General features: G+C 41.9%; 1 protein-coding gene across 3 annotated transcripts in view; it reads left to right on the forward strand.

The window, feature by feature from the left end:
* Nucleotides 1–541: 541 nt before the first annotated feature.
* Nucleotides 542–20,944, forward strand: part of LOC133404912 (short transient receptor potential channel 4-like) — a 29,381-nt gene continuing 8,978 nt past the window's right edge. The window contains exons 1-14 of one of the 3 annotated variants that reach the window (XM_061681428.1): nucleotides 542–919; nucleotides 3,081–3,599; nucleotides 4,898–5,234; nucleotides 5,327–5,466; nucleotides 5,904–6,217; nucleotides 6,304–6,499; nucleotides 6,591–6,785; nucleotides 7,697–7,738; nucleotides 12,569–12,783; nucleotides 14,238–14,336; nucleotides 18,087–18,151; nucleotides 19,332–19,489; nucleotides 20,432–20,596; nucleotides 20,661–20,807. In XM_061681428.1, coding sequence (XP_061537412.1) covers nucleotides 542–919; nucleotides 3,081–3,599; nucleotides 4,898–5,234; nucleotides 5,327–5,466; nucleotides 5,904–6,217; nucleotides 6,304–6,499; nucleotides 6,591–6,785; nucleotides 7,697–7,738; nucleotides 12,569–12,783; nucleotides 14,238–14,336; nucleotides 18,087–18,151; nucleotides 19,332–19,489; nucleotides 20,432–20,596; nucleotides 20,661–20,807 — 2,970 coding nt within the window. Of the gene's footprint in view, nucleotides 920–3,080; nucleotides 3,600–4,897; nucleotides 5,235–5,326; nucleotides 5,467–5,903; nucleotides 6,218–6,303; nucleotides 6,500–6,590; nucleotides 6,786–7,696; nucleotides 7,739–8,111; nucleotides 8,202–8,282; nucleotides 8,942–12,568; nucleotides 12,784–14,237; nucleotides 14,337–18,086; nucleotides 18,152–19,331; nucleotides 19,490–20,431; nucleotides 20,597–20,660; nucleotides 20,808–20,944 lie in introns of those variants that run through there. The other 2 variants (XM_061681429.1, XM_061681430.1) reach the window with 2 other exon arrangements.

Consider the following 20,944-nt stretch of genomic DNA (forward strand, 5'->3'; position numbering starts at 1 on the left):
AAGGCACAAAACACAGGAATGTGCTACAGTGTGTGTGTTTTTGCTTTGTATTGTCTTTTTTTTTTTTTTTACATTTTTATATTTACATTCTACAATACACTGCTATTTTTCTTCATTTAAAAAAAGGTTTAAAAAATTGTGGTGTTTTGGGTGGGCTGGAATGAATGAATGGCATTTCAATTCATTTCAAATGGGAAAATTGATTATTGATAATTGGCACCCATTATATTTGCATTAAAAATGTTTTTGGGTTTTTTTGTTTTGTTTTTTTTTTAAACCAAATTTTTTTTCCAAAAACAAATAAAATATTTAAAAAATAAAATGTTTAAAAAATTAAACAATAAAATAAAATCTGTGAATAGGTGGTATGAGGGGGTCTACTGTACAAGTAAATTGAGTTACAAGCTTGGTCACGTAACAAATTAATCTTGTAAGGTGCTATTGTATATTAAAAACTATTGGATGTCAGCACAGTTTAACACTGACCTTACCCATTAAGAATGAGGCAAATACTGTATGTGATTGGAAGGGTCAGTGAACAATGTCCCAGCTGTACTACAAGAAGACAGACAGCTCCTCATACTGCGACCGCATCCCCCTACGCATCGTGCGGGCCGAGTCGGAGCTCTCGGCCCTGGAGAGGGCCTACCTCGGGGCGGTGGGCAAGGGCGACTACGCCACGGTGAAGGAGGCCCTAGAGGAGGCCGAGATCTACTTCTGCATCAACATTGACTGCGTGGACTCCCTGGGGCGCACTGCGCTGCTCATTGCCATCGAGAACGAGAACCTGGAGATCGTGGAGCTGCTGCTCAGCTATAACGTGCATGTGGGCGACGCCCTGCTGCACGCCATCCGCAAGGAGGTGGTGGGCGCCGTCGAGCTGCTGCTCAACCACAAGAAGCCAAGTGGTGAAAAACAGGTACAGTCATTCCCCGCGATTCCGAGCCCTACCGCTAATAGCTTCACGAGTAAGCGTCACATAGACCGCCACTCCAGTGACGTGGGAAAAAAATAAATAAATAAAATAACGATAGTCGCTGATGCATTTTCAGGCATTTATTGAACAAGAGAAACAGTCACACAGCCAAATACAAAATGAAAACACTCACAAGGAGCATATACTTCCACTGAAATTAGCGTGTGGTAAAAGGCCAACCTAAGTGGGCGTAAGAGCTCCTCACATCACTCACTAGGGTATGCGTCAACACACAAATAGAACTGTATGTGTATGACTTCTTTAAAAACGTTTTGCTCAGGAAACTTACCCCTTCTTGGATGGCTGCTCCGCGTTGCTACGGAACCTAGCGCCTGCCGCTAGTTCTCGCAGTAGACTATACCCCAACGACTTGACTCATCCAACGCTGCGGGCTCCGAAGAAAGCCCTCGAGCGTACCGGACTTATACCGCTGCCACTACCGCAACCAGCACTCAGTTTTTTCAGCGACTAAATCCAGCGCTGTGGGCTCCGAGGGGAACACAATGGACAACAATGGACTCACAAATTTAAATATAAGCCATTAAAAAGGCAATGCTCCATGATACGTCCCCTGTAAAATGTACAACATGCACATGGGCATCGCCCTGATGCATGTCATTCACAAGGAGGTGGTGGGCGCTGCTGCTCAACCGCAAGAAGCTGAGTGGTGAGAAAAAGGTGAAGTTGGGAGGGGGCTGACATCCCAGGCAGGGTCCTCATTCACACAGACTGCTTCCCTTACAGTAATAATTTACTTCCAAGTCACTGTCACACACAAATCAACAGCGCCAACTACTAGAAACTTTTCATCTAACCCAGTGTTTGCCAACTTTTAATGAGCCAAGGCACATACAGTGTTCCATCGCTATATCATGCTGTTCACCTAGCGGTGTATGTATTTGTCGCTGTGTAGTGGAAATCATTTTTTTGTGTTTGTTCAAACAAGTTTACAATGTGGCGAAAAAGTGTGTTACAAGAAGTTTAAATGTGTTTGAAGCAAGTGGGTTCTTTGTTTCATCCTGTCACTCATTGATTGATAAACTGCTTTTATCTCTTTGATATCTTGGTGATTACGGATGCTGCCGAGAGTGCTTGTAATGGGAGATGACAAAAGGGTGTGGTGTTCAGTCCAGACGGAGCATAATAAGAGGCTACCTGAACCCAAAAGTCATTAGCGAGGTTGCTGTTCGGTAAGATGGTCAAAAGACAAAAGATGTGAAATGGGACCCTTTCCACGCACATTTTCAGCACAGCATACCACACCATATGCTTGGTAATTTATAGATGTGTCTAAGACATTTCTCAGGCTGTTTAATAGATGATGCAAGCACATCATTGTGTAGGTTTAGATGCTGCATTATGTGAGTACAGAAGTACAGAAGCTGTGTTCCTACGGCCTGAATTTGTACATAAGTCAGAAAGCACAGTAGTCAATGCCTAATCTACGCTAGCGCAGTGGTCAAATCATACTTTCAGTAAATATTTGTATGAAAAACATTTTACCATGAATTAAAACATCCATCCATCCATCCATCCATTTTCTGAGCCGCGGATGTGCTGAAGCCTATCCCAGCTATCATCGGGCAGGAGGCGGGGTACACCCTGAACTGGTTGCCAGCCAATCGCATGAATTAAAACAATACAGTGGAATAACAGTAAGTACAGTGGTAACTGAGCATACGTAACGATTTAATTTTACGCCGCACACCTTATGATATAATGATCAAATTCTCAAGGTAGTAAGTAGTCTTCTTCTTTTGTTGTTTTTGTTGTTGTTTGTTTTGCTGACCCTCTTTATGGTGCCTCTTCAGGATGAAAGGACTGACGGACAAACAGACTGACAGGCCTGACAGACCAGACAGGTTGACAGACCAACCGGACAGACCGATGGACCAGGCTGACCAACCAGACAGACAGTTACAAGAGCACCATTGAGGAGAAATTTAAATATATTTTTTTTAGCTGATGTTAGCAAGAAGAAAGAAAGCAAACAGAAGATGAATGTGGCAGTACACTGGAAACCTGCACACTGTTATTGTATTGTCCAGCTAAACTCCAAGCAACTTCCTATCTGGTAATTGAAGTATTTCTCTTTTCTGTAAAGCTCCCACCCATTCTGCTGGACAAACAGTTTTCGGACTTTACCCCTGACATCACTCCGATCATCCTGGCAGCCCACACCAACAACTACGAGATCATCAAACTACTTGTGCAGCGAGGCGTAAACATACCTCAGCCGCACGCCGTGCTGTGCGACTGCCTGGAGTGCGTGTCCAGTTTGGACGTGGACGGCCTGCGCCACTCGCACTCCCGCCTCAACATCTACAAGGCATTGGCCAGCCCGTCGCTAATCGCCCTGTCCAGCGAGGATCCGTTCCTCACGGCCTTTCAGCTCAGCTGGGAGCTGAAGGAGCTCAGCAGGGTGGAGAACGAGTTCAAGTCAGAGTATGAGGCGCTGTCGCATACGTGTAAACAATTTGCAAAGGACCTCTTGGACCAGACCAGGAGCTCCAAGGAGCTGGAAATCATCCTTAACTACCGTGATGACATCAACCCACTGCTGGATGAGAACACTAACGATCTGGCGCGGGTCAAATTGGCTATCAAATACTGCCAGAAAGAGGTATTTTGTTCTTTCCGTTTACTTTCAGGTCTACTCTCCTCTCCTTTATATCAAAATATCCAAAACTGTCTTTTAAAAACAAACAATAATCCTCTGCTGCAGTTCGCCATTCAGAAATTCATGTACTCTTTTCATAAACAACGTGGCCTGGTGACAAGAACTGCGCCAAGACGAGTCACAAATGGGTCTAAATGGTTGGAGGTGTCCTGAGGGAGTTTTGGCCAGCCCATAATTGCAAGGCTGCATCTTAATGTAATCCATTACCGTTGCCTCATCAGTCCCATGGCAATTAGATTATTAGGTGATAATGACAACGTGATGGCTCTTTCCCTGCCACTCCTAATATCTTTATCATTAGGAGAACATTTTGGTATTGGATATATTGTTTGAAATATTTTAGGGTCTGAAAATAGTTTTGGACACATTTGTACTACTCCACGAGAGGACATATTTTTTCATGGAGATTATACTATATGAATACAAATATGGCGATGCCAAACCGTTACACTTGAACTAGAAAGAGAACGAGAAAGTTGGAAGCTTACAATTGAGACAAATACATGCTCCCATTTTGTACAGCATCTTCCTCGCGATGTCGCTCACTTTATTGCCGGTTTGGGATATATTGACGCTAACGACATAACCGCAAGCTTTTTACAGGTTGCTATTGTGGTTTTTCTGATGAGATGGCGCCAAGGTGGTTACAGACAGGCTGCAGACCATTAAAAGCACTTTAGCAGTTGTCCACAAAATCTGTTCCTGCTATCAAAGTTTGTGTCAACAAATGTCATACACTATAGAGTAGATTTCAATCATACAGTAATTCAACTGAATCGTCTGCTCAATGCCATCCAGTGTGCCACGTCGCGTTCAATTTGGCCACTCCCGAGGCAAGCTGGGAAACTTTAAAGGGATTCTGCGTGGAAAGATGACCTCATCACCCAACCCGTAATGTAGCGAATCCATTTGGCTATAACGAGGTTAAGCTGAAATTAACTCCCATCACCAGCAAAAGATGTCTTGCAGATGTTTTTGGTTTTTTATATCACATGATAGAGAGCAGACGATAAGAACCAGATTCGACAACTTGCATCATAAATCATTTCTGGATCAATTTTGAATATTTACAGATGCTCTTCAATACAAAAACCGACTATTGGGAATCTAATAACGAGTAAATGATTACAACCATTCATGCCCAGAAAGTCATTTTCCACTTTCAACTATTACGGCGACAGTTTTCTGATACCGGCTGAGTTTGAGGTCGGTCGTTATCAATTCCTTTTTCTCATTCATAGTTTGTCGCCCAGCCCAACTGTCAGCAGCTGCTGGCCTCCCGGTGGTATGATGAGATCCCGGGCTGGAGGAGGCGTCACTGGGCAGTCAAGCTCATCACGTGTATACTCATCGGGCTCCTCTTCCCCGTGTTATCCATCTTATACTTGGTCTCTCCGAAAAGCCGTTATGGCTTATTCATCCGCAAGCCCTTTATCAAGTTCATCTGTCACGCCGCTTCCTACTTGACATTCCTGTTCCTGCTCCTCTTGGCATCGCAGCACATCGAAGCCCCGCAGCGTGACCTTCAGGGCCCAGCGCCAACCGTTGTGGAATGGATGATCTTACCCTGGGTCATCGGTAAAGAATATCTTCAAAGACAATTTTCTCATACAATTTTCCTTCGTGGTTGTGATGCCATCGTAAAGCCACCGTTTGCTCACGTCTTCAAGGGTTCATCTGGACAGAGATCAAGCAGATGTGGGATAGCGGTTTCCAAGACTACATGGACGACTGGTGGAACATAATGGACTTCATTATGAACGCATTGTATCTTGCAACCATTTCCCTGAAGATTGTTGCCTATTCAAAGGTATAGTACAGTACAGTACAGTATATAAATAAGTACGGAACTGTGGAGTATGGCCATGTATGAAAGATTACATTGGTGCTGTGAAACGTTGATGCATTTTGGTTGAATATTGCGACAGGCAAGAACGCTTGAAGGAAGATCAAATCCGCTATTTCATGCATCTTTCCATTCCAGGTTAAAAAGGAGGTGCACACTTTCACATCCACATGACCTCGTTTTTTTTTTTTTTTTTTAAGTTTGTGGTATATTTACGGTTCAAACTATGAATACAGGCAATGTAAAAACAATTTTTTTTGGGGGGGGGGGGGGGGCATCAATTACTGGCGGTTTTTCACTATTGCTCACTAGGGCTCTGTCCCTATTCTATTTTACTGTAGTTTAGTACAGCATGGGAACCTGACCGTTCTTTAACAATACCGTATAAATTTATCTTGCAGTATAGTGGGCACAAACCCCGATGCAGCTGGGAAATGTGGCACCCGACCCTCATAGCCGAGGCGTTGTTTGCCATCGCCAATATCTTCAGCTCCCTGCGCCTCATCTGCCTTTTCACCGCCAATTCCCATCTGGGCCCGCTGCAAATCTCGCTGGGCCGCATGCTCCTCGACATCCTGAAGTTCCTCTTCATCTACTGTCTGGTGCTGCTGGCCTTCGCCAACGGCCTCAACCAGCTCTACCTTAACTACAAAACCGACGAGGGCAGCAACTGCAAGGGTATTCGTTGCATGCAGCAAAACAACGCGTTCTCGACGTACGTTCTGAAACAAAACCGGTGCGGATAATGAACAACTGTTCATCAGCCGGGTGCATCTGATGTATGTTTCACTTGTTTTGCAGGTTATTCGAGACACTGCAGTCATTATTCTGGTCTGTGTTTGGCCTCATTTCCCTGTATGTGACACGAGTAAAGCCGGACCACGAATTTACGGAGTTTGTTGGAACCACCATGTTCGGCACGTACAACATCATCTCCCTGGTTGTGCTGCTGAACATGTTAATTGCCATGATGAACAACTCGTACCAGCACATTGCCGTGAGTCGCCCACTCTGTTGTTTAACAGCACTCATTTGTCTCGTGTTCTTCAACAAACGGCCCTGATGAACGACTCACATTTTCTTTTAAGGATCATGCGGATATAGAGTGGAAATTTGCCAGAACTAAATTATGGATGAGCTACTTTGAAGAGGGAGGAACTTTGCCATCTCCGTTCAACATAATACCCAGTCCCAAGTCATTTTATTATCTGACAGGATGGATACAAGCGCGTGTATTTCGGAGGCCAAGCTTAAAAAGACTCGCAACCTTTGAAAGTTTGGGGGTAAGTTATTGTTTTACATTTTCTTAGCACTTTTTTTTTGTTTTTTTTTTATTAGGACTCTCACAGAAGATTCGCGGTGAACTTACACTTGAAAGTGGCCATCTGTCACTGATCTTGTAAGATATGAAGTATCTTGCTTTGATACCGGACAACGTTCCTGATAAACGGGGTCCTCAGTTACACCGAAGATCTGTTCCTACGGCAGCGATATAACCCAATTTTGTATGGAAAGAGCCGGAAATAATCTATTGCTAACCAATGCTGGCGCAATGCTAAAGTCATAATTACAGTCACTTTCTTGTATGCAAAACACTTCCAGTCCATAAATATTCAACAACAAATGAAGTACAGTAAGTATGGCGCCGAATGAGCGTGCCGCATGACCACGCATTCTTACACCACTGCGCTAGTTCATCGCGCACGATTTGTAACCTCGAAACGTTGGATGTCGTGACCGATGTAAACCGAGGACCCTCTGTTGTTTAAAGAGGGTGGGTGCAATATTTGGTCCGACAGCAACACAGTGGAGGTTCGACCATTGAGACCCAATGTCAGGTATCTGGGGCTCTTACTTTAATATTGACACTTATTTCGAAATAAATCAATAAATCAATCCAGTTTATTTCCTTACTTTCTATTTTAATGAGTTGTATTATGGTTTATATTTATATTTTACAATACAGAGCTATATAATTTATTTAAACCATCGCAAAATTGTGGTGTTTTTGTTGGGGGGTGGAGGGGGGGGGCTGTATTGATGGCATTTCAATTCATTTTAATGGGGAAAATTGATTCAATATACGAGTTGAAATTGGACACAGAACGAATTAAACTTGTAACTTAAGGTACCACCGTATTGCAAATGCACAAAACACCCATTATTGATGGACCATTTACTTCTTTAATTACAGAGGCGTGCAGCAGACAATGTCAGACTAAACCACGAGTATCAGGTATGACACATTTTCATTATCTCAAATAATTTACAAGAAGCGGCACGGTGGGAGCGACTGGTTAGCACATCCACCTCACAGTTCCGAGGACCGCGGTTCAAACCCCGGCCTGGCCTGTGTGGAGTTTGCATGTTCAAAATAGCTCGTAGGTGTGAATGTGAGTGAATGAGTGAGTGAATGGTTGTTTGTTTCTACGTGCCCTGCGATTGGCCGGCGACCAGTTGAGGGTGCACCCCGCCCCTCGCCCCAAGATAGCTGGGATAGGCTCCAGTACGCCCGCGACCCTAGTGAGGATAAGCGGAAAGGAAGATGAATGAATGAATTTACAAGAATCGACATTAGTTGAACATCAACATTAGTGTGTAATTTTCAGGAGGTTTTAAAAAACCTAGTAAAGAGGTATGTAGCTGCAATGATCAGAGACGCCAAGACAGAAGAAGGGTTGACTGAGGAAAACTTCAAGGTAGCGTTAACTGCTGAACGGAAGAACTTTCTACCATGTTCATTTGCTGCCGTTAAAACAATTCTGCTTAATCGTCGATAGGAGCTCAAGCAGGACATCTCCAGCTTCCGCTATGAGGTGCTGGGAATGATGAAGGGAAAATTGCAAGGCCGAGGTTCTGGGAAAGCAGCGAGCTCCCCTTTTGCTTACCAGGGAAACTCCTTCAAGTACTCCCCTAAGTGGTGCACGGAGGAGTCACAACAGAGGCTGGAAGTGTTTGACCTGACCACCGATAGGTCGAGTGGAGCTGCCAACACAAGCCCGACCAATAGCCGCGTTGTCCCGGCTACTACTGCAAAAAACCACTTTGACGACGTCCCCCAGCAGAGACACTCCGGAATGCCCTCTCAGAACTGCAATGAAACCAAGTCAAACTCTGAGAAGGCCTCGAAGAGTTCGGAAACCGCCAGAGGACGCAGCCAAGAGTGCAAAAGTCCGAGGGTGATAGTGGAAGCTGCGCAGGAAGTGGAGGAGACACGCTCAAGAGAAGGACCATTCATGCAAACTACAAACTGATGAACATGAATGACCTAAATTAAAAAAAATAAAAATAAAAAAAACACATTCATCCATGTCCACAAATAATGTTTTTTATTTTTGTTTTATTTTTTTTTGTTGCTTCGTTGTAATTTATTAAATGAAGACACCTTTCTGACCCCGTTCTAGTTCTGTCAAGTTTATTACATGAAAAAAAATGTCATAATCAGGTCATAGAATTGATAGGGCAGTGCTGACTCATGGAAAGTAGAGAATTAATAAATGATGTGTCAAGTAAGGCTTTTTACCTCTTTTTTTCTAAAAAAAAAAAAACATGTTTACTTTGAACTAGACTTAAGAGGTTAAGTCATGGATGCATTATTCATTAATTTAGTAAATTAAGCAGTTTCAAGTCACCTCAAAACAGTAGTGTTGTACTAATTATATAGTGCGGTATGACATGCAACAATTTTTTTTGCGGCCCAGCTTTTGAACAGGTTGATTTATTTTTTTTATTTTTATTTTTTTTTTAAATGTGGGAGCAATTGAACTCAATGAAATTAAATTCCTGGAGGGTTTGCAGGTCATGCTGCCCCCATGATACACTGTGCTTTTTCTTATTTCTTTTTTATGAGTGTTCACAGAAATATTGCCAAAGTTCAAATTGATGGATCGGAAAATTAAATTACACGTGAAATGGCGAAGTGATCTTTGGACAGACTGAAAGACTTCAACATCCTGGCCAAATTCCGGTTTCTTTAATGCTTCCATTTTGGGTAACAATCTCACATCAAAGGTCGCACATTCGTCTTCTTTACCACTGTTAAATTCTCACTCATCCTGTTTACGGAGTGGAAAAAACTGTTCTGGTGAATAGTTTATTTCTTGTACGGAGTCTGTACACAAAAGCAGACCCTCTTGCAGCAGATGCTAAGCTCACAGGAAATTCTCAATGCCTACTTGAAACATACTAACAAACGAGCCGAATTTGAGCAGTTTGTACCTTCGTCACCAACCAAATCAGCATCGGACGGCTCTGAAAGATTATCCCGAGGGATTAACCCGTGATGTGAGGTGTCTTTAGAGTGATATATTTGTCTCAGTCTGCTCAGAAAACTGTTGGGGTCGACAATCATACATGCTAAACCTGTTCATTATTTACATGAGGTCAACACAGTTCCATTATGAGATCAACTAACAGTTAGCCTAGCTTCTTCTACTGGGAGTAGTTTTTCTTTGTATTTCCCAGCAATCTTGATGCCATGTGGCACAATGCTGCCTCTCACAGGTCAGTCGTGGTACTACGGCAGCCAACTGATGTGATTATGTTTGTATGCCTCTTGAAGAGAATTAGAACAATACAAATTCTTCTTCTTATTATTATTATTATTATGAGAACATTTCCTATTCGATGATAGTGGATGATTACCGAATGCAGTGTTTCTCAACCTTGATTGAGCCAAAGCAGATATTGTCGAGGAGAAAAATATCCCAGCACAGCGCCAAATAAAAAATGTCACAAAAAGTGTATACAGTATCCTGAGATCATGATGATCTCGTCTCAATTTACTCAGGCATCAGTGTGAAACCCGGGCCCATTGAGTTGAACGCGAGGCTGTTGTACGATGTTGTATGAATGGCAATAGGTGAATACACAGCTTAATTGTACCGTCTGTCATCGAGTGGAAGAGCATTTAATTTTTCTGCTTGTCACTATATGTCAGTTGCATAAATAGGTGCATAAGTGAAATTGGATCACGTCCTGCGGCACACCTCATGACACACCTCGTTAACGGTGAGTCAGTGGTTGGAAGTCGCTGACCTCATGGAATGGCCGGCGAGTGCACGATAGGATTATTTTAATCATGTGATCTAGATGTTTATTTCATGGTCATGAGCTCGAGCTTTCAAAGATTTAAGTCATAAAAACAAACGAGATGAACAAAAGATTTGCTTTTGACTTTTCAGACACTAAAAGCTTCTGCGTTATCACCTGTCATCGTCGTGGCGGGCTCGCCCGCAAAGATTGTAGCGTCAAGAAACGATTATGTGACAGAGAACTACTTAGTGCTGTGTTTTCATTATCGATGTGGAAGTGAGTAAGAGCGGACGGCTCGTGCGAGTGCCGACGCCACGCTGCATCCGATTATCGCTGAGTTCATCTGTGCCGTTGATGTCGCTGCATGCAAAGCGAGTCTAATGCGGAAACATCCCGCGTGTTCAAACGTTGGGATTAGCAAGTTAATGTCCTCCAGTCGTTTCGATTAAGACGACATATCAGAGCCAAGTAAGGAGTCAATAAAAGGCCTTGAAGGTTAAACCTATTTGTGAATAGAGCAATCAGGGGATAGCGAAAAACCGAGTGATTGACACCTTGTCAGAATATGTTTATGACAGCCCGAATTAAAAGTTGAAATCACGTGTCAAACTCAAGGCCCGGGGGACAGATCTTGGCCGCCACATCATTTTATGTGGCCCGCAAACGCAAATCATGTGCGTCAACGTGCTTGATTGAACTTTCTGTTTTTTTAATTTGATTGTTATACATGCAAACACAAATTTTTACGATAGGAAATGATACAATTTCATTTTTTTTGCTTTGAAAATGAATCCTTATTTACATCGAAGTAATGTATTGTTAATCTAATAATCCAATCGTTATTGCAACGTCACCTAATCGAGTCCGGTGATTCCCAAACGCTTATCCAATTTGACTTATGCATCTATCTATGCCAGCAATGTACAGTGACACGCAGAATAACTCAATGCTCTTCCACTAGATGGCAGAAAGTATAATTAACCTGTGTAACCACCTGTAGCCCTTCATACAAAAGAATAACAGCTTTGTGTTCAACTGTACAGGCCCAGATTCCACAGAGTACGTAGATTTGTAAGTTTTTAATTGAAACAGGGTCGTCAATATTTCAGTATATATTCACTTTTGTTTGGGTCTGTTTTGTGGTGTTCCGTGAGATTATTCTCATGTAAAAATATACATGAGAATAATCTCATGTATATATATATATATATATATATATGTATGTGTGTGTGTATATATATATATATATATATATATATATATATATATATATATACACACATACATATATCATGTATGTCTATAAAGTTTGGGGGTAACACTGACCTGCTATGTATGACCTTGTGTGGTTGATGAACAGGCAGTCCTTCTCACCACTAGGTGGCGCACACACACAACATTCTGGATGTGCTCACAGTACACACAATAAGCACTACGGTGGTTATTTGTCATTCAGAAATGATAATAACATTATATGTCTGCTTGATTAGTGCTATTATGTTATTGGGGGGTAGAAAGGCAGTTGACAAGAATTTGAATTACACCCCTGAGACACTTTATTAGGTACAGCTGCACAATAAGGGTGCGCATGTGCTGGTTGCAATGAGTTCACAGAAAAACGGGGTATTAATCTTAATCGTATGCAATTAAAAAAAAAAGATTCAAATGAAATAATGCTGTTTTACAATGTAACAACTTGTTATTAATATGGCTTTAGTTTGAAGCTGTGTACAACTACATCATCCTGAGAGCAGTTTCTCATATTTTGGTTGCTTCATTTCACATGAAGAAATAAAAATGTGTCTTGTGACTGTTTTATTTCGCATTAAAATGTTTAAAAAAGAGCAGAAATGTGGCTTTAAAAACAATTGTCAATGACAGGTAGTAAAAAATAAAAAAAATCCCATCCCATTTTAAAAAATCTAAACATTGACATTTTGTTATGATAAATTCTTAAGAAAAAAAAATGGTAACTTTCTCTGAGAGATTCCTGGTAGTACTTGTGCGTGATGTTGTCATCCTCCTGGGGCAGGAGGCGAGTGAGCGCGGCAATATAAAAACTCCCACTCTGAGTGGAGCCCTCCTCACTTGGGGTCTGGAAGGGGTACGAGCCAGGAAGCCAAGGATGAAGCTCCTCTTCGCGGCCACCTTTGCACTCTTTGTGCTCTCATCCTCGTTGGACGAGGCGCACTCGTCGCCCTACGACAAGATAGTGGCGCACAGTCGCATCCGGGCGAGGAACCAAGGGTAAGGAATAAATATTGTTTTTTTGTAAAAAGAATTAGTTTTGGACACCCTGATACACGATTATGTCATTATGTCTTGTCTCTTGCAAATATTACATACATACATACAGGTGCATCTTAATAAATCAGAATATTGTACAAAAAAAATAAAAAATAAAAAATTCATATGTAACTCATATATTACGTGTATATTATAGATTCATCTAACACATTTCTTGAGATGAAGAATTTGGAATTTCCGTTAACTGCAAGCTATAATAATCCAAATTAATAAAATCAAAAAACAAAATATTTCACCCTGTAAGTAGAAAATCTTTTATGCGTTCCACTTTTCGACTGGTTAGCACATCTGCCTCCCAGTTCTGGGGACCGGGGTTCGAATCCCGGCCCCGCCTGTGTGGAGTTTGCATTTTCTCCCCGTGCCTGCGTGGGTTTTCTCTGGGGACGCCGGAGAAAACTTCCACATCCCAAAAACATGCACGGTAGGTTAATTGGAAACTCTAAATTGCCCGTCGGTATGAATGTGAGCGCCAATGATTGTTTGTTTCTTTGTGCCCTGCGATTGGCTGGCGACCGGTTCGGGGTGTACACCGCCTCCCGCCCGAAGATAGCTGGCATAGGCTCCAGCAGCCCGCGACCCGCGTGAGGAGAAGCGGTTACGGATATGGGTGGGGGTGGGAGTTCCATTTTTGGAATTGAACACCTGAAAAAAACAAAGCTTTCCACAATATTCAAATTTATTGAGATGGACCTTAGCATTCATTTGTGAATGTATGAAAATTAGCATTTTGGCACTGGTGTCAAATAATGCATTACATTTAGATTGGATATTGCAACTTTTGTACACGTGTGTTTATGTATTCAAATACAGTGGTGACCTTGAGGTACGAGTGACCTGACTTACAAGGTTTTGGAGATACAAGCTGTCATTCTGACCCTTTTTTTTGCTTTGACTTGCAAGCAAAATTTGGAGATACGAGCACTGTATGCATCGTACTGCCCTCATGTGGCCAAGGCGTGCACACCAGGAGGAGCAGCACATTGTCCATTGAATCGAAGCAAAAATTGTGCCAAAAACTGTTTAATTCTTTAAATCCGATTTAATGATGTCCTTAATGTATGTTTTTTTATAACGTATAACATTACAGAGTGCTATTTTACTGATTAAAAATTTTGTTTTTGGGTGGAGTCTGGTAGTAGATTATTGGCATTTCCATTCATTTCAATGGGGAAAGATGATTCCAGATGGACGTTTTGAGTTACGAGCATGGTCACATAAATAAACCTGTATCTCAAGCCGCCACTGTATAACACATTTGACGAATTCATATGTATGATGACTACACAGTTCAACCAATGCCTCCCTTATAATGCTTTCAATCTGTGTCAGTAGACTCTTAATCCCGCGTTTTACCTGATTCATGTTTCCTTCCCCCCAACATCAATGCACCTCAGGCCCAATGTGTGCGCCTTGCAGCAAGTCATGGGGACCAGGAAGAAGTACTTCAGCACTTGTCGCAATTGGTACCAAGGCGCCATCTGTGGAAAGAAAGCGTGAGTAGTTTTGAGTCATCATACTCCATTGTGAGTGAAGTTGGTTTCATTTACGATCACCGGTTCAGTTTAAGGAACTTTTGTACAATTTGGAAATCTACTTAAATGTCAAGGAAACGTAATGTTTGCGTGACTTGGGATGAAACTGTATGAGGCTTTTACAGTACAGTATATCACGATTATAGTGACCAAATGCTAATTGGTATTATGAAGATCGAGTAAAACCCCGTTTTTCATGGTTGATAGGGACTGCGTCAATCTTACATTACCCATAACAATAAATGGTTTACAGATGATTTTATTTTGAAAAAGGAACTTCCACACGCACAACCCAGACTAAACATAGCTCCTCCCAAGCAAACATCTCTTTCAGTTGAGATGTCTCACTTCAACATACTTCCTTGACAGCAATGTACTACTTTCCTATTACAAAGTGCTTTGGCTCCAGCTTGCGGCCTATCAGAAAGCGCACAAAAAACTGAAGAAAATAAAAGTGATAATTTAGTGAATAGCTAGCTCGGTTCCACAGAAAAACACACAAGTAGGTGCATCTGTGAATAGTAAAGCGTGAATATGCGGGGTATTAACGTATTTCCTATGAGACAATTAGTTTTGAAATCCAAAACAAGCGTGGGTGATTCGGTATACTGTAGGGCGGATTCACCCGCCCTACAGTATACAATCAGTCAAACATTACGACAATTTGGACGACATGTTAGACACACGTTTCCAATGTACGTGCATTTATCTTTAAACGTCGTCCCTTGAGTGCAGTTTCTTCTGGTGAATAAGACATTTTCCACACAGAGAAACATCTGTTTGGCCACTTGAAGGATGAAACGGTTTTATCACATCCGAACGGGGCCCGAAAGGCTTTGTAGTGTTTGGATTAAAGGATAGTCTTGTTCATTAGCGTTTGGAGGGGGGCACTGCATGAGTGTCAGTGCGGTCAACCACTGACTCCAGGATGTGGATCTGAACTGCTGACACTATTCCGTGTTTAAGTCCAACTGCGCAGCTTGTTTTTTTTCTCCTGCTCGCTTGCCATTTCAGGCTTCTCAGCACTTTTGTGTTCAAACAGGGACGGGAGCCATGTTTTTTTTTTTGGGGGGGGGGGTCATTCGTCTCTCTATTAAACGCCCAGCCCTCCGCCACCAACTCGCTCCATGCCCGCCACTCCACATGATGGCTTCATCACGACCAGTTTAGATTCGCTTTTTTGTTGCATAGGATGACACTCTTGCGTGCCACGACACGGTGTAACACAGCGATGGAGTGTGTTGTGTGAGATCATCAGGGGTGTCATGGGAAATTATACAATTTCTCTTAATTTGTCTGAAAATGTTTCTTTCTTCATCTATTTATGGTCACTGGCATAACAAGTAAATGATCTTCCAGCCTGTGTATCCACCTGATGCCATTCATACAACAAAGTATTAGCTTTGTGTTCAACTAAACAGGTGAAGATTTCACACCGAGTAAGTAAGGTTGAGGAAATCCCCATTATTTCTCATGATATGTACTCTTTTGGAAAATATTCCAACGTAAAACGTGTCTTGGCTCAACCAAGGTTGGGAAACACTGGTGTCAAAGACTGCGGATGGGTCTATGTTATGAAGCAAACACGGGTTCAAAAAGCTCCAGTTACCCCAATTATTTTGCAAACGTGCTACAATGCAGTCTCCCCATTAAAACCTTTCAATGCTGCCTGTTTTTACTGGCACACAAGCTTCGAGCTCAAAAGAAGACCTATGCAAAAACACAGCATTTTATTCTTTCTAGACACCAGCTAGAATTCTATGTGCATTTTCCTTCACACTTGGGCTTCAAAAGCAACTTCCACGCTGCTGATTTGGTAACTGGATTGCAATGCAGCCCCGGGGAGAATAGATTCTTCTTGAAAAATTTACAGTGAATCTCAGAGGAACGGTTTCTTTTTTAAGGAGATGCTGACGAGTCAAAGGTTTCTGAATCCTCGGCCAGACACAATCCCGGAGCAATGTCGCAACCCTTTTTTTTTTTTTTTTTTTTTTTTTCTTTTCTTTTATAAATTTGCTGACTGTGCCCTGACTGGGCTGCTGTGTGAGCTCATCGCAGTGCCTCCAAGTCTGATACAAAACCACAAATAAGCACTATTAATAATACGGGTGATTTTAACGATGTAATCCCATTTTTATGTCAGGATTACCGATGATTATCATCTTTAAATTGTTATGTCAAGCATAGAGTAGCCTGCAATTAGTATGTCAAAAAAAAGATAGATAGATAGATAGATAGATAGATAGATAGATAGATAGATAGATAGATAGATAGATAGATAGATAGATAGATAGATAGATAGATAGATAGATAGATAGATAGATAGATAGATAGATAGATAGATAGATAGATAGATAGATAGATAGATAGAAATCACATTTAATAGTGCGGTAGCTGAACCAAATATGTTCCCTTGTTTTTCTTAAATGATGGTTGGACACATTTGGCGTTTTTGTCCTCTGACTGCGAACTGCATCCAATCCAGCGTCTTTTCTTCATCAGCTAATTCAAGCGTGTGACATTTTTGGTGTGTTTTGTCCCAAAGAATGCCGGAATGTGCACAGGCTCACGATTATTGTCCATTTACAAGAGCAAGTGACTCGCATATGGAGCTTTTCTCCTGTTTGCTTTCACGTGGAAACTGCTTCTTTTTCCACGTGGATATAAGGGAGACGATTGTTCCCTCCTGAACACACTTTATTTTTGTTTTTTGGGTTTATTTATTTTTAATGTTTTGGGTTTATTTGATAAGGTTCTTGAAATTGTATTTATGAGCGTAAGCAACAGAGCAGAAACTGAGCTATAACTGTGTATATATAAACTGTATATATGTACTATGTGTATCACTGTGGTGTTCTTGTGGCTGTTTTTTTAATATGTGGATAAGTCGCCTGCGCTGTCTGAAAGCAAAACGTGCATCCCCAAATGTTTCTAATAGAGTAGACAAGGTCCAAACATGTTCATACCTGCGGACGTGTTTACACCCAGCAGCTGCACTTTATATTTTTACTATCCTCCTCGGGCCGCCCTGGGTGATCTGCTCCAATTTTAGTGGAAAATGACAAGGAGAACATCAACTTTGACGTTGATAGTTTTTGCTTTTGTGACACCTGACCTCAAACCGAACTCGTCATAAACGGGAAACCTGAAAGAAACGCTGGGGTTGCTTTGATATGCTGTGTCGTACAGGACAAGCCATTCTTCTGTTCGCTCGATTTGGGCTCGGCGACGGCATCTCTCAGCGTTCCCGTGCGGTTTCCAAGGAGATGGCAATTTTGACTTGCTGTAAGAGCCCAATACTTAGTTCAACAGTTTCCATAGGAGAGACCATAAAAGGGTCTTTGTGCTGACCAAAATGTTTTAAATCCGACGTTACGCACTCTAGCATTTCGGCGTGCCAAAATTAGGTTAACCAAATGCCAAGCGGCAACCAAACTGATTGTGAATCTTAAAATAGAGCACTCTCTGTAATATAAATCTACAATTTGAATAGAAGCTTAATCCGGGAGCCAGCTTTCCCATTAGAATCTGGAGCAAGATGCTGGATCACGTGGCATCTTTTGCTATCAAAGGAGACAAACGGTGACATCTGGAAGCACTGTGACAACAATGCTGTCGATAGCCGACATATAATCTGACGATGCTTGAAGTCAACCTTTTAAAGGATTTGCTACCTGTCTGAGGTTTTTAATGTGCTTGTTTCACTTACAGGACCGTCCTTTACGAGTGCTGCCCAGGCTACATGAAACTGGATGGAATGCGCGGTTGCCCTGCAGGTGCGTGGCGTTAAGCGACTTATGTTGGAGTCAATTTATACAACTTTTATTTGGGCATATCCTCCAAACCCCGCGAGCAGCTGCTTCTTATTATTCCGGTAAAGGAAGCACTCACATGTTTCTGACACATGTAGTCGTGTTCTTTGGGGTGCACGTGTTAAAAGTTGTAGGAAGTCTGTTGGCTATCTGCTGTGAAGCACATCAACCTCCAATTTTTCCCATTGGAAATAATGACAGTTGAAATTATTTCCTCCAGTGTCAGATTGCCGCCATTGTAAAACCTTTTTTTTTTTTTTAACAGAACATGCGTTGTTTGCAAGTCACATTTATCATTTAGCATTCTTAACAGAAGTACAAGTTTAAAACTAAGTTGTAATATTTTTATGTTGAAACAATAAAACACTTTTTTCATTTTAATGATGAGGGAGGAGGGCATAATAAATACATTTTAAAAAAGCGGCGTTGCAGATGTACCTCTTTTATTGACCTGCGCAGGTTTTAAAAAAAAAGATGTAGTTATGTCGTGGCGCAACGAGGCGCGTAGCAGCTAACTAGTCAGCAGCTAATTAGCTTGCCGCTAGCGCTATTAGCGGTCCACTGACTTTCCTCTGAGCAGCACTTGTTTGACACTGCTCCTTCGTTTGGAACGAGTGTCGTCAAAAGTCCACAAAAAGCCAACAAAAAAGATTAACATATAAAAGAAATTCTCACGTGATGCCATGCAGCACTTTTCTGCAAATCCCGAAAATCTTGGTCCTTTATGGGCATCACGGTGAATAATGATTAGCTTATCTGCCTCGTAGTTTTGAGGTTACATGTTTGAATCTCAGCTCAGGTCTTCCTGTGTGGAGTTTTCAAGTTCTCCATCGTGCTTGCATTGGAATCATCCGGGTAGTTAGGCATCCAACCCCATTCCGAAAACAAGCAAGTTAGTTTGGCTAGTTTTCCCACAGAGGGCCATGATGAATGCGAAAACCATATAACAGTCATCATATTATTACATATCCACAATTGCCCCTGCGTTTGATTGTTATTAGGAATATTATAAACCAAAACATAGAAATTGGTCAAAAATAAATAAGTAAAAAAAATGCTTGTAAAACTGGTTAAAGTGAAGGGGAAAAAAGCATTTTCGAGACAGACTTTGCCAGAGTTTTTCTTTTTTTTTTCCCCTCCACAGTGGCCCCGATCGACCATGTGTATGGCACATTGGGCATGGTGAAGGCCCATTCCACACAAAGATACGCTGACGTGTCCAAGCTAAGGGGTGAGATCGAGGGATCTGGCTCGTACACCTTCTTTGCGCCCAGCAATGACGCCTGGGAGCTTTTGGATGAGGTGAGGTTCCTGATAGAGCCGAAAATACCCCCGTAATACACGGGGGTGGCAAAAGTACTCATACTCTGTACTTATAAAAGGTTTAAGTACAGATACTTGTGTAAAAAAGTAGATGTACTGATTCAACTCCTGTAGCCTACTTGAGTAAGTAGTCTCTGTAATGAACTTAAGTATCCAAGTAAAAAGTATGAATTAATTTTTACCGTCAATGACATACAACACGCGTTTTGATTACTTCAAATCACATTACATGTCGCATTTTGTGGTTTAAGAGCGAGCTAGCTTCGGCTCAACCTTGATGCCACAGCACATTATGAACCGAGTAGAAAAAAAATGCTAAATTAGCTAATGATAACAACTGACAAAAATACACCTTAACTGTATGTTTTTTGGTTTTTTTCAGATTACACTGGGAATTGTTAAACACCAAAAGCTATTGGTTTTTAGGTTGGCACAAGACAATACATTTACCCTGAATCATCCCTACGGATGGCGAATATCATAATAGCTTCGCCGAATTTGTTGCCGTCACGATCCATGTGCTCTAGTTCACCTTACTCCATGTCACTGCTGTCCATGTTTCTTCTTCAGACCTTCAAGATCTCAATTAATCACGATCTTGACCACAGTTAACGTTACCTCTATTTATGTCTTTTTTTTTTTTTTTTTTACATTGGATGGTCATCCATGGAGGTTGAAAAAAAGTAACAACCCTCTTTTGACAAGGTAAGGAGTGGAAATTACAGACATCTGTTTTCAAATGTAAGGAGTACAAGCAAAAAGTCGACAGAAAAAAAATATATACTCGAGTGAAGTACAAATGCCTGAAAACTCTACTTCGGAACAGTGACAAAGAAATTGTAGTATTTGTAAATATTTGTTATTGGTTACTTCCCACCACTGCTGATAGCAAATTTTCATCGTATTCTTCACCTTTGACAGAGCATGCGGACTGCGCTTGTGAGCAACATCAACATTGAGCTGTACAACGCCTTGCATTACCACATGGTCAACCAGCGCCTCCTGACCAAAGACTTACGCAACGGCATCACAGTCACCTCCATGTACAACGACCTGGGTCTTCTCATCAATCACTACTCCAACGGGGTGAGCGCCACCATCATTGCCTCGCCTCATGGCGTCACTTTATAAATGGTGTCTCGCCCCGCAGGTGGTGACCGTCAACTGCGCTAGGATCATCCACGGCAACCAGGTGGCCACCAACGGCGTTGTCCATGTGATCGACCGCGTCATCAGCGCCGTCGGGACCACCATTCAGGACGTTATTGAGGTTGACGATGACCTGTCCACACTGAGTGTGAGTAGTAGTCAGGGGCATTTATAGAAACCATTAATACTGGACAATAAAGCAATATACTGTAACAGAATGCAACTGTGCCACGTACATCATATTTGAAACGTTCGGCTTACCGTTTCATTCTGTAATTACCATTC

Source organism: Phycodurus eques, chromosome 7, assembly GCF_024500275.1.
Source record: "Phycodurus eques isolate BA_2022a chromosome 7, UOR_Pequ_1.1, whole genome shotgun sequence".
Taxonomy (NCBI): domain Eukaryota; kingdom Metazoa; phylum Chordata; class Actinopteri; order Syngnathiformes; family Syngnathidae; genus Phycodurus; species Phycodurus eques.